The 14,103-nt window shown below is 47.3% G+C and overlaps 1 protein-coding gene across 2 annotated transcripts in view; it reads left to right on the top strand.

Annotated features, from left to right (window-relative positions):
- The first annotated feature begins 472 nt into the window (after positions 1 to 472).
- LOC147635940 (Ribosomal protein L4/L1 family) overlaps positions 473 to 14,103 on the top strand; it is a 31,022-nt gene continuing 17,391 nt past the window's right edge. For both annotated transcript variants that reach the window (XR_015266459.1, XM_086801339.1), the window contains exon 1: positions 473 to 892. Coding sequence is in view for 1 of the 2 variants with exons in the window: in XM_086801339.1 (XP_086657465.1) it covers positions 626 to 892 (267 nt within the window). In the remaining variant the exon portion in view is untranslated. The remainder of the gene's footprint in view (positions 893 to 14,103) is intronic.

The following is a 14,103-nucleotide window of genomic DNA, read 5'->3' as shown; positions in this document are numbered from 1 at the left end:
GATTTGATGAGCTGAGTAGGTGGGCTGGAGCGTAGGCCTTGTAGCTAGAAGAGGCTAGGATCTTTTAGCCTATTGTTATAAACTACAAGAGACCCACTTCCCTACTCTACCCCATGTCCCTCTAATAGCAAGGCATTTCCAAAAAGGCACGTCTTGCATCTTCCAAGGCATTCCTGCATCTAGGGCAACATCCATTAGTACAATTTCTCTATAAATAGCTTGATCCCAATAGGTAAGGCCCACATGCATACCCTCCACAGGAAGACTTGAGACTTCAGAGAAATTCTTGCCTCCCATATTGCCTTCCATCTCCTCCTCTAGCTACTAGGGTTCCAGTTTACCCTCCAAATTTTGTTACAATAATCTACATTCACCTCACTTTTCCTTAGTTCCTTGTACAAATCCCTAGTTGCCCCTTTATCCAGTTTTACCAGGCTGAGTCTTTAGCCGAGCAAGGCTCAATCCTCCTCTAGCCTTCTTCCAAGGGAAAGGCAATTGGTTAGGCAGGTGTTCGATGAAGTATGGGTCTCCAGAGCATTTCAATTCTTTCTAAACCTTACTAAACCCTTCTCATCTAAGGTCCCTTCCTGCATTTCAGCAGAAAGGAAGAACGAGCTGTGCGGAAATGGCTATGGCCTGTCGCTCGAAATCTTACCTGCTCATCCGCCATGCGCTGAGAGGTCCATTCTCAACGGCGGTCCCTCCTTCCTCTTCCTCGCAACTTGCTTCATGGAGCCGCTGCGTGAACGCCATCCAAAACTACGCGGGGCAGGATGAGCAGAGCGATGTGGTAGATGTTGCCGCCATCAAAGCTGCACAGTTAGGTTTTAAGACGGCCTCTGTCGAGAAACGAGGAGGAACCTGCCTTTATGTCGGATGCATGACATCCAAGGTACCCCATCTCCTCTTCCCCTCACTCTGTTTCACCTTGCCTTCTCTGTGTCTGCTTCTTTCCCATTTAGCTGGTAGTTTCAATAGTTGCATCTGTTGATTAGGTGCTGCGATAGATTTTCTGATCACAGCTGTTAACAGACTGTTTGTTTTCCGGGTTCGTTTAGCGTGTTTATTGTAAGGGTTTCTCAGGGGTGCTGAAGGATTCTGTTGTTTTGTAAAGCTGCTGCTGTGACGCTTGATGTGATAGCATGCAGTCTATGCTATGCATGATGGAGATGATGATTTGAAGCTCCGTGAGTAGACTCTCATGGAGTAAAGACTTTACTTTTTGATTAGTTTTGCTAGCAGAAAACTTTGTGAAAAGAATTTATGGGAAGGGTTTTAGTTTGAGAGGGGAGAAGGTTAGATGTGTTAGAAGAGAAAGGAATACCATGAAAAACACTAATTGCATTTGAATCTATGGGAAAGGTATGCGATTGTTAGGGGAGAAGATTAGACGTCGTAGATGAGTAAAGAACATAATGTTAGCAGATAATGCATCCACTTTCAAGGTGCAGGGAGGTGTGAATTTTGAGAGGGAAGAAGATGGGGCTGTTTTAGATGAACGATGATAGCAATTAATGCAACTACAAAATGAAGCTGTGCAGAGTATATGGGCTTGAAAGGGGAAAGATTAGTTGTGGGATCAGCTAATTGACATAAAGAGAAAGCGTGGAGGTCAAGTAGTCTTTCCTCTCCGTGCTCCAATCCGCCCTACCGCTGCATTTAGAGGGAAGGAGAATCATCACACCACTTTCAAGGGTGGAAGGCTTGGAGTGATACAAAACCAACATATGCGATAGGGCCACCAATCTCCTCTAAGATGCCCGCTTCCTTGACGGGAGACATCGGAAGAAATTGTAGTCAACTGGAGGCCCCAAAACCCGCCGAAGGGAGGGGGGGCTTGGCGACTCCGGAGGGAGAGCACGCACTGCAGAGGCCGCGATATCGGCTCCGAGAAATGGTGGATCATTGGGGTGAAGAGTCATGTCCTTTAGATGAGACATGTACATGCATAAGCTGAAAGGTCACAAGTGATGTTGGATTATCATCTCTAGTGGGTCTACATCACCTTTTTCATGCTTGTATGGCCTTTTATGAGGCCCTTCATTGGCATATCTCAGCAGAGATTATTCAGCATTTTTCTACCATTTTTTGGTATTTTTAGTTATTTTTTGTAGCATTTTATGCTATTGTCATGCAACAGCTGGCCGACCTGTTTTGCAGGCCGACCAGCATCTTGCGGGAATATATAAGGGCTGACTCCCTTTCCCCCAGTTCATCTCATTTTTTCAGCATTCAGTTGAGGTCATTAACAGCTACTATTGCTTCTTACCATCGTACAACACCTATGGGCTTCCCTCGTGCTCAGATTTAAGTAACAAACATCAGTTTCTAGCATATATAGGTCTTGTACCAGGGCTTGCATCTGTATTTTATATTTGCCTCACTTTCTTTCATGTTGTCAGAGAAAAATGCCGAACTTTGAGCAGTAGAAAGTTGTGTTTTCTGTTTTGGAGCAAAGGCTTCGACAATTTGCTGCGTTTTCTGCAGATTTCAGTGTAGGTGCTGTGTTTTCTTCCGGGAGCAGAGGCTTCCTTAAGAGTGTTGCGTTTTCTTCATCTGACACTTGGGATTGTTGTTTTTCTGAATTTTCAGCAAAGATTGCTGATTTTTCTGATTGCTGAAGCCCTCTTCTAGGTGCTGAGGACAGGGAACTACATCTTGGAGATATCTTCTTCCTCTCCTTTCAATTTCCCACCCTCCCTCGTTTTCTTCTTGCTGTGCACAGCTTGACAGGAGGACTTGCTGATTTTTTTCAGCCCCTTTCTTCAGAGAAGGTTTCTTGTCAGAGGACATGACTTCACGAGGTTTCTCTATTGTTTCTCTTTCTCTTGTTGATTCTCCAGCACCATCACAGCCTGGATCCCTTGCTCCTGCCGCTCCACAGGTGGTTCCTATTCCCAATCTTTCCTCTTTGAGTTTCTCTCATCCAGGTCTTGGTCCCACCCCTACCCACATACCATCCTACAATCCTCCCCAAGTCAGTGACTCCATGAAGCTTACAGCATCCAACTATCATACTTGGTCTTTCTACACTCCTTTGTTGTTGGAAGGAGCCGGTGTGTGTCTCCACACCTCACTTGGTGGACCTTGCTTTGAGAAGCATATTGGATGCCCGGGCTCATTTTATCATCATACATTGCATGACTCAATCCATACAAGCACAGTTTGTCTCCTCTCGGAGTAATGCTCATCAGATGTGGACAGAGATCTAGAGACGATATGGGAGAGTTTCGTCAGTGAAGATTGCCAAATTGGAGTCAGATCTGGAGAAGCTTAACATCATTGAGTCAGATAACTTGATTGAGAAGATTGGAGAGTTCTCCCGTATCAGGGTGCAACTTGAGGAGTACGGGAGCACCATCAACAATCCCATCCATAAACTTCTTGGTAAGTTGCCTGCTTCCTTTGATTCTTTCAGAGATAATATTTATTTCCGTGATCCTCTTCTCCCTTTTGAGGAAGTCGTGAGTTATCTCCGTGACAAGTGCATGCTTCGTGGAAAAGGCAAGTCGGAGTCTGCTTTTGTTGCCTCTGACAAGGACAAAGGCAAAGGTGGAAAAGGAAACTCTAACAACACCACCACCACCACCACCACCAAAAACTAAGGCAAAGGCAAAGGCAAGGGTAAATAGGGCTCAGAGGAATCCAAGGACAAAAGCAATGAATGTGATTATTGTGGTAGGACAGGTCATATTGAGGCTCGTTGCTTTGCTCGTTGTGATGATTCTCGAGCAGCAAAAGCCAAGAATAAAGCCCAGGATGCTTCTAAAGTATCTGACAACGACAACACCAAAGATAAAGACAAAGTTTCATAGGAGGGATCTGCCAAAGTTGCATACATGGCAGCCATCACAGATTCATCCATTTCTTCAAAGTTGCATACATGGCAGTCACAGATTCATCCATTTCTTCAAAGGATTCATTCCTCGTGATCACATATATGACTTCTCCTGAAGAGGTTAGTGACACACCTAAAGTGGTGGAATGGGTTGGTGATAGTGGGGCTTCTGTCCACATGACCAATCAGGTCCATATCTTGGACGACTACCAGACTCTCTCGTATGCAGTTCGTATCGACGACAACTCTTCGCTTCTTGCCACCGGTGTTGGTAATGTTTCTTTGGGTTCTTCTGCCACCTTACATGATGTTCTACATGTACCACGAATTTCCAAAAATCTGTTTTCAGTATACAAAGCTTCTCCGAAGAGACTTGGTGTGTACTTGATGATGTCATCGAAGTAATCGATAGGAAGACTCTCTCGGTTGTTGCCAATGGAGTCCATGATGGGGGTCTCTACAAGATCACCAATTTTTCTTCCCAGATCCCTCACACTGATTCCCATATTCATCAGCTTTTCTCACCCGTGTTGGCTTTGGTTTCTGCGGCATATACTTCTCTGTGGCATTCTCGCTTCGGTCATGTACCCATTTTTGCCTTATAGAAGTTCCATTCTAAGCAGGTTGTCAGCGGACTACCTCAGCTTAGCATAGTCAGAGGGTTGTGGGGGACAGACCCCTGGGACAGGGGAACGCCGTCCCATAACGCGCGGGAATGGAATTGGATAGTGGACGGCCAGGGGACGTGTGAGCCCACGCTGCAACAAGGGGACGGCGATTCCGGGACGGCGGGACGGCTGTTCATGTGGGACGGAGCTGGACGGGACAGTCAGCAGACCGTTGCGCAGTCGACCGTTGCGCCCTGTAGCCGTTGGGCGCCTAGCCGTTGAGCAGCCCTCCCCACTTGGCCCATGGCTATAAGAAGAGCCCCCATTGGCAAGGCTCAAGCAAGGCTCAAGCTCAAGCCTCTAACGCTTCTCAACTTTCAAGGCTCAAGTGGAAAGCTCATTGGCTCATAGGAGCTTTCAGGGCTCTTATGGAGACATGGATGCACAGGATGATCGCTTCAAAGTTGGGGCTGCTTTGTGGTGGGAAGATTTTGGTTCGGATGGACCTGAGCTTCAGCATCTAGCCATCCGCATTCTCAGCCAGGCAGTGAGTTCCTCTTGCCTAGAGCAACTTTGGAGCTCAGTCACATTGCGAAGAAGAGGATGTTAGAAGTCATCTCCTGTCCAGTTTTATACACCAGGGCCTTTGTTGTGGGTGTGCCCGCCCTTATGAGGTGTTTTCCCATTTTTCCCCACTCTCCGTATTTTTCCCCTATTTTTCCCATTTTTTCTGAGGCTTGGGAGGGCTGCCAGAGGGTGCCAAGAGCAGTACAGTGCTGGCCGACTGGATGTTTATCAGTCGTGGGCACTCTTGCTGCTGGCCGACTGGTTTTGATTAGGTTTTGGCACCAGATAGCTGGCCGACTGCATTTATGCAGTCGTGGACTTCTTTTATCAGTCGTGAGCTTCTCTTATGCTGGCCGACTGCCCTCTAGGGGAGTATATATAGGTCCTCAGCCCCCATACCTCATTTGTATCATATCTCGGGATCTTCTTGTGTATATCAGAGCAGAGTTACACGCCTACATCTCTCTCTCTCTTGTACTGTTTTTCTGCCTGCGTTTTTGCTTTTGCTCTTGTGTTCCCAGATTTGGTCATCATCTCCGCTGCATATTCTGACATGGTATCAGAGCCTTAGGGTCTAGATAGGTCTTGGGATTTGTGTGAGCAAGGGGGGGCTGTTTTTTGTGGCTGATTGGTGGACTGTTTTGGGCTGATCGGGAAGAGGAGAAGCAAGAGGAAGGCGGACTGATTTGCTGGACAGCCACTTGCAGGTATCAGTTCTTCTTTGTTCGCACCCACCCACCCATTTCAGAGTACATCCCCGCTATGGCAGATCTGTTTGAGCTGGCCGAGAGACATGTGAAGATCCCGACACTCCCCACGTTTCCGGTGGACCGTCAGTTGGACGGGAGCAACTACGGCATATGGAAGGTGATGATGGAATCCGTTCTAGAGTCCTACGATCTCGCCGATTTCGTCGTTGTTGGTGTTCCACGGCCGGAAGTAGAGGAAGGGGAGTTACCGTCAACCCGAAAGGACCGGGAGGCCCAGACGCAGATGTGGGATCGCGTCAACGCCAGGGTCCGTTCGTTTATTTTCCTCAACTGCACACCGCAGGTAATCAATCATGTCAAGCACATGACGCTGGCCAGAGGTATATGGCAGCATTTGGCCTCACTTTACAACAGGGTATCGCCCATGAAGAGGATTTCCTTGGAAGTACAGATGCGGGTTATGAGCCCTGCAAAGTCGTCGACGATGCGGGAGCATATTAACAAGCTGCCTGCTCTTCAGCAGGAAGTTCTTCAGGCTGGGAAGGAGATATCGTCGGAGGACATGGCCATCACGTTGCTGTCACATTTGCCCTCTTCGTACTCAGCATTTTACTCGTCGTTGATTACCAGTGGCAGGCTCAGCACCATCACGTGGGAGGAGCTTGTGCCCATGGTCCTGGACCAGGAGGAACGATTCACGAACCCTCCTCAGGGTGGAGGTTCGGAGGCCTTAACTGGCCAACGGTCGAAAGGCCGTAACTCGGGCAAAGGGAAGGCTTCATCGGAGAAGTCTTCTGAGAAGAAGTCCGACGCTGACCGCGAGAGACTGAAGGCAGAGAGGACCTGTAATGATTGTGGCGAGAAAGGCCACTACTGGAGACAGTGTCCCAAGCGGAAGACCGAGAAGGGTGAAGACTCCTCAGCACAGTAATCATGAAGACTCCGGCTTTTGTGCACCTGGAGGTGCTCTACACCGATGTTTCATTTTCTTCAGGCAGGGAGGAGATTGGAGGATTCTCCGCAACAACGGATACTCGGGAGTGGATTCTCGATAGTGGTGCTTCCAGGCACATGACTCCTTCCTGTTCCGGTTTACAGGATCTCTGCAGGTGTTGTGGTCAGATTCTTACTGGGGATACGTCCACTATCCCAGTTCACAGTGAGGGCAGGATGGAGATAGTTCCCGATGGCAGAGGGGGGAAGCATTCCTCCCAGGTGTTGTATGTTCCGGCACTTGGTTTTCATCTGTTGTCAGTGCATCAGGTTTGCAAGACTGGCGTACGGGTGGAGTTTGATGAGCATTTTGTTGCTCTCCGGGACAAAGCAACAGGCCAAGTGGTTTGGGAAGGTGAACTGGAGAATGGAGTCTACAGGCTTTCAACACTCTCTCTCCCAGGTCCTCAAGATTGTGACGAGTGGCAGTGTGGTAATGGCTACTCCGGTGTGGATACGCTGCAGGTGCGGGCTTTCCGAGACCAGGTGGTGGATAGCTTGCCATTAGTAGATGGCAGCAGTTGGCAGGAACTTTCCAGTACTGAGGTTGGTAGTTCTTGTGTTCGTGAGTCAGAGGAAGCTGAACAGGTCACTTATGCTCTGATGTCTCGTCGTGTTCGGGACATAGAACCTCCAGTTGTTGAGGATGTTCTTTCCACGGAGACCTTTCGGAAAGCCAGGCAGGTGACAGGTGGATTACTTGCAGAAGGAGGTGGTTTCTCCAGGCTTTGTGGTTTCGGATTCAGAGGGGGTGGTTGACAGGTTTCATCAGGTTTCCAGGACTTGCTTGTGCACCGTAAGAGGTGTTGATCCTTGTGAGCAGTGTGATGTCTCTGCGACTCAGAAGCTGTATGGTTCATTGATCTGGTTGATGGACACTGGATTGGACGGGAGCTTCCTGATGAGGCAGTTGAGCTCTTGGTTGCAGATGTCTCTTTGTGAGGCAGGATCGCGTTTTCTGTGGTTTCTGCGGCATGCGAAGGATCATGGACTCTTGTACACAGGAGGGGGATTGTTGGATGGAGTCCGACTCCACGGTTGGAGTGACTCGGTTTGGGGAGGAGATCCGGACACGAGGAGATCTACTTATGCCCCAGGAGCAGTTTTACGGAGCAGGAGGAGGTTACATTGCAGGTTTGGGCTTCCACTGGAGGAACCCATGGTCATCCAGAGGCACTTTGTTCGTGAACAGATTGTTGCTGATGACATCTTGCTGGAGTTCTGTTTGACGGAGGACAGTACGGTGGACCTCTTCACGAAGTCGCTCTCAAGATTTGCTCAGGCGGCACCCCAGCTCCCAGTGGTTGGTCACACAGCCAGGAGCTGAGAGGGGGTGTTAGAAGTCATCTCCTGTCCAGTTTTATACACCAGGGCCTTTGTTGTGGGTGTGCCCGCCCTTATGAGGTGTTTTCCCATTTTTCCCCACTCTCCGTATTTTTCCCCTATTTTTTCCATTTTTTCTGAGGCTTGGGAGGGCTGCCAGAGGGTGCCAAGAGCAGTACAGTGCTGGCCGACTGGATGTTTATCAGTCGTGGGTACTCTTGCTGCTGGCCGACTGGTTTTGATCAGGTTTTGGCACCAGATAGCTGGCCGACTGCATTTATGCAGTCGTGGACTTCTTTTATCAGTCGTGAGCTTCTCTTATGCTGGCCGACTGCCCTCTAGGGGAGTATATATAGGTCCTCAGCCCCCATACCTCATTTGTATCATATCTCGGGATCTTCTTGTGTATATCAGAGCAGAGTTACACGCCTACATCTCTCTCTCTCTTGTGCTGTTTTTCTGCCTGCGTTTTTGCTTTTGCTCTTGTGTTCCCAGATTTGGTCATCATCTCCGCTGCATATTCTGACAGAGGAACCGTCTTGGGGTGGAACGGGCAAATGATCTAGTCTTTGTGAGTGCAAACTTGTGAATGCTTTGCAAGAGTGCAACTACAAAGGCTGATGCATTTACCGAGTGGGAGATGTCTTAAGATGATGAGGAGTTGGGGCCTGGAGGAGCAAGTGGAGGACATCTCTATGGAGCCGGCAGGCATTGCAGGGACCCATGATCATGAGACCAGCACTTCACATGCCCCTTGAGGCTTTTGGACATATGTACTACTCTAGTGATAGTCTCTTTTTTGTATGCCACTTACGTGGTTAGGGCCTAGGCCTTTGCCCTTGTCTTTTGCTTTAGCCTTTGGCGACTGGGTCCTGGGGCCCGATCTCCTTTTTTGTAACACCCATTTTTTTGCTAGTATGACTTAATATTGATGCTTTGGAAGTGTAAAGTGACTTTGTTTTAGTATTGTTAAGTTTCTTAAATGAGTGCTTACTTAAAATTGCATATTTTGTATGCTGTCCCCCGTTCCCCATCCCAGTTCCCAGGAATCCCCGTCCCCGTCCCCGTCCCCCGTTACGTTCCTTGTCCTCGTTCCTCGTCCCATGTTACTATGCAGCTCAGGTCTCTCTCACACATCTGCTCATCCTGCATGATGGGCAAGCATCATCGAGATGCATTTCCAGAGGAGGCCACTCATCGAGCAACCCGAAGACTGGAGCTTATACATGCAGATCTTGTAGGACCTATGGAGGTTGAGTCTCTTAGTGGGGCTTGATATTTTCTTCTTCTTGTGGATGATTTCACTCGCAAAGTCTGGGTATGTTTTTTGGCTCGCAAGTCAGATGCTTTTGCCAGCTTCAGGACTTCGATCGCGATGGTGGAAAATCAGTTTGGGGGTAGAGTTTCATTCCTCCAAACTGATAATGGCAGCGAGTTTGTACCATTTGATGACTTCCTTGCTTCGAAGGGCATTCATCGACAAACTACAGTTCCTTACATTCCTCAGCAGAATGGAGTTGTGGAATGAAAGAACTGGACCGTCAAAGAGATGGCTCGTGCTTTGTTGCATCATGCAGGTCTCCCTCCTGCTTTCTGGGATGAAGCTGTGGCTACCTCAGTTTATCTAATTAACTGCTCTCTCACAAAAGCGGTTGAGGGGATGACTCCGGAGAAGGCCTTTACAAGACACAAGCCTTCTGTATCTCATCTTCGTGTTTTCGGTTGTGTTGCTTATGTACATGTTCCATATAAGAAAAGGACCACTCTCGCACCAAAGTCTAAGAGGATGATCTTCAGAGGCTACAGTCTCAAATCCAAAGGGTACCGCTTTTGGGATCTAGAGGTTGATGACATCATCATTTTCCGTGATGCTCGATTTGATGAGGGCTTGTTTGGCATTGATTCCTCTCCACCTGATGCATCTTCCGACGTACTGGATGATCCATTCCCGACAGATGCTAGTGATCTTTTACCTTCCACGTCCAGCTCCTCCTCCTCCCCCTGCTGCAACCCCGGTGCCAGCTACTCCTTTACAGTCACTCATTCTCGTTGCATCAGCTTCTGCAGCTCTTAGTCCCTCTACGAGTCCTACTTTGACTTCGGGACTACCCTCACCAGTGCTTACCTCATCACCACTTCCAGTAGCATCGGATGAGTCCTCTACTGTAGCTGGATCTTCTTCTTCACGCTTTGAGAGGAAGGCTGGTCTACCTTGGTGGGTTTAGCAACTCTTTAGAGATTCTGGTCTCAGCGATGCACAGGTCCATAACAAGATCTCTACCACCACCCCTGGACCTCGCCGTTCATCTCGGGCTTCCACGTCTCATCACACAATGAATTATGCTCTCATGAGTTCTCTCGAGGAGATTGATGAGCTCGAGAGTCCAGAGTAGGCTCTTTCACAGCCGCAGTGGTGGCAGGCCATGGAAGCAGAGATGGCCTCTATTGAGAGGAATAACACTTGGTCTTTGGTACCATGGCCTTTACATCGTCGTGTTATTGGTGTGAAATGGATTTTCAAAGTCAAGTTTCATGCAAATGGTACTTTGGACAAGTACAAAGCCCACCTTGTTGCACGAGGATATGCTCAGAAGACAAGTGAAGACTTTGATGAGACATTTGCTCCTATAGCCAGGTATACCACCATCAGGATTGTTTTGGCTCTGGCTGCACACTTTAGATGGCCCGTGTTCCAGATAGATATCAAATCCGCTTTTCTGAATGGAGATTTCGAGGAGGAAGTTTATGTTGAGCAGCCTCTTGGTTTTGTGATTTAGGGACAGGACACCCATGTTTATCTTTTGCAGAAGGCTCTTTATGGTCTCAAATAGGCACCCCGTGCCTGGTATCAAAAGATTGATGCCTTCTTGTTATCTCTTGGCTTTGAGAGGGCATATGCTGACAGCAATCTCTATGTGCTTCTTTTTGATGGAGATATTTGTGTCATTGTTTTGTATGTTGATGACCTCATTCTTTCTGGTTCAGATATTGGGTTGGTCACGCAGGTTCAGTCGAAGCTTTCAGAGACATTTGAGATGACTGATCTTGGCCTTCTACATTATTTTCTTGGGTTGGAGGTTTGGCAGAAAGTTGATTGTATCTTCATTTCTCAGCACATACCGAGCATTCTCAAACGTGGGAAGACATCAAGCAGGCAGTGAAGGAAAGATATCTTCCTCCATCCCATGAATCCATAAAGATGAATGAGTTTTTTAGTCTTAGACAGTGCAGCTTAACTCTTGAGGATTACTATTCCAAATTTATTACCCTTCGGAAGTATGCCCCAGCTATGACTACTTCCCAGCAAGTGGCTCGTTTCTGCCAAGGGCTAAATGAACCCCTAGATTCCCGCCTTGAAGCAATGAGACCAAGCACATTACAGGATGCTCTCATACGAGCAAAGCCCCTTGTGAAAGAAATGAAGGCTAACAAACCGAAGAATCAAAAGAGATCTTATCCTGAGGCAAACCTTAGAGATCAACCCTACAAGAAACCTCAACAGAATTTTCCCTACTACAACAGAGGGCGACAAGGCAACTCTTTTGCCCCCCGCTCGTATGCTGCTTCTTCCAGAGAAGGCCCTCTGTGTTTTGAGTGCAATGAGCCGGGACACTTTAGAGCCAACTGTCCCAAGATGGCAACATCATTTCCCCAAAGTAACAGAGGAAATCAAGGCCGTGGAACCCCTACCTATCAAGGTGCAAGAGGCAATGGCCGTGGCAGAGGCCGCGGAGGAGCAGTTGCTAGAACTGCCTGTGTTATAAGTGAAGAACCGACCTTGGAAACGGCTGAAGAAGAGCGCGCCACCGTCCATGTGGCGGTAGAACACCAAGGTCCGAATAAACAATTTGGTGTAATCCAAACCCCCGCCACTCATCACGGTAAGCCATTTCAGCTTTTGATTGATTGTGGCAGTACCCATTCATTCCTTTCTCCTAGGTGCTTGCAAAAATTAAACTTGAGTCAAAAAACAGCTAGAAAAATGATTGTAGAGTTAGCCAGTGGGAAAGAAGTAGTATCTCGCCACTCTATAGGAAACCTTGATTTTGAGCTGGGTAATGAGCAAACTCGGTGTCACTTTAGAGTCTTGCCACTAGGAATTTATGATGGAATCCTTGGGATGGATTGGTTAATTGCAAACAAAGCTAGCATTCATTGTAACTTTTGAAAATGAGCATGGCCAAGTAATATCTGTTCAGGGGATCACAGGAAAACCTAAGTCTAGGGTAGTCAAGGCAAAACATCTTCTCAAGGGAACACGTAAGGGTCAGCAAGTTTTCTTAGTCAAACTCAACAAAGTCATTGAGCCTAGTATGGAGACAGAACCCTCTTGGCTCCAAGAATTCTCTGACATCTTCCCTGACGAGCTTACAGGGTTACCGCCTCCTCGAGAAGTCGACTATGAAATCGAGGTGATCCCTGGAGCTCAACCCGTCTCAAAAACTCCCTATAAAATGTCCCTTCCTGAAGCCATTGAACTTAAGGAGCAACTTTCCCAACTCATTGAACAAGGATTTGTACGCCCCAGTAGCTCTCCTTGGGGAGCACCTGTTCTTTTCCAAAAAAAGAAGGACGGGACTCTCCGCCTCTGCATAGATTATCGAGGGCTCAATCAAGTCACTGTCAAGAATAAGTATCCTATCTCTCGCATCGATGAACTTCTTGACAGGCTTCATGGGGCCAAAGTTTTCTCAAAAATAGATTTGAGGTCTGGTTACTATCAGATCAAAGTCAAGGAAGCAGATATACCCAAAACAACCTTCAATACCCGTTATGGCCACTATGAGTTTAATGTAGTGTCATTCGGGTTAACCAATGTTCCTGCAACCTTCAACCGCCTAATGCAAGATATATTCCGTCCTTACCTGGATGAATTTGTGCTTGTTTTCTTTGATGACATCTTAATCTACTCCAAATCAATGGAAGAGCATGAGGAGCATGTGCGTAGAGTTCTGCAATTGCTGCGCAGACACAAACTCTATGCCAAGAAGAGCAAATGTACCTTCTTTACTCATCAAATTGAGTATCTTGGATTCATCGTCTCCAAAGATGGCATCTCAGTAGACCCTGCCAAGGTCAAGGATATTCTAGAATGGCCACCCCCTAAATCAGTTCGTGAAATTCATGGGTTCTTGGGAATCACGGGTTGGTATAGGATTTTTATCAAAGATTATGCCTTGGTAGCTGCACCCTTGACAGATCTTCTTAAGAAGGATTGCAAAATAGTGTGGCTGCCAATCCATCAAAACAGCTTTGATCAGCTGAAAGTCATTATTACTTCTGCCCCAGTCTTAAAGCTTCCTGATTTCTCCAAAGAATTTGAAGTGGTTACCGATGCTAGTAGTCTAGCACTTGGTGGTGTCTTAGGCCAAGAAGGAAGACCAGTCGCTTATACTTCCCGCAAGCTGAAGCAAGATGAAGCAAACTGCCACCCATGATTTGGAGCTCTTAGCAGTTGTTCATTGCCTCAAATTATGGAGACATTATCTCTTGGGAGGCAAATTCCAGCTCGTAACTGACCACAAAAGTCTAAAGTGGATCTTCACCCAGCCTAACCTCAACATGCGGCAAAGGAGATGGATTGAAATTCTACAAGAATATGATTTCGATATCAAATTCCGCCCTGGGAAAGATAATGTGGTAGCAGATGCACTTAGCCGCAAATCTTTCTTGAATGCAGTTTCAATGCCAAATAATCCCATACTGGTCAAGGTAGAAGAAGTCTCATCTCATGATCCAGATTATCAGAGGATGAAAAAATTAGTAGAAGAAGGGGGACATTCGGAGAAAGAGAAGAATCAAATCAAGGGATACTCCATTCATGAAGGAAGCCTCTACTTCAATCACAGGCTATGTATCCCTAAGGATCCTGCTTTAAAGAAACTAATCCTCCATGAAGCTCATGATAGCCCTGCTGGCAGGACACCCAGGTTATGCAAAAACATTAAATGCTGTAAGAAGGAGCTTTTATGGGCAGGCTTGAAAAATGATGTGCTTTGGTACTTGAAGCAATGTCTCTCATGCCAAAGGATCAAAGCTGAAAGGGTCAAGATGCCTGGAAAAC

Source organism: Cibotium barometz, chromosome 8 (assembly GCF_041138505.1).
Source record: "Cibotium barometz isolate CiBa-2024 chromosome 8, ASM4113850v1, whole genome shotgun sequence".
Classification (NCBI taxonomy): domain Eukaryota; kingdom Viridiplantae; phylum Streptophyta; class Polypodiopsida; order Cyatheales; family Cibotiaceae; genus Cibotium; species Cibotium barometz.
This window is presented reverse-complemented; position numbering and strand designations above follow the sequence as displayed.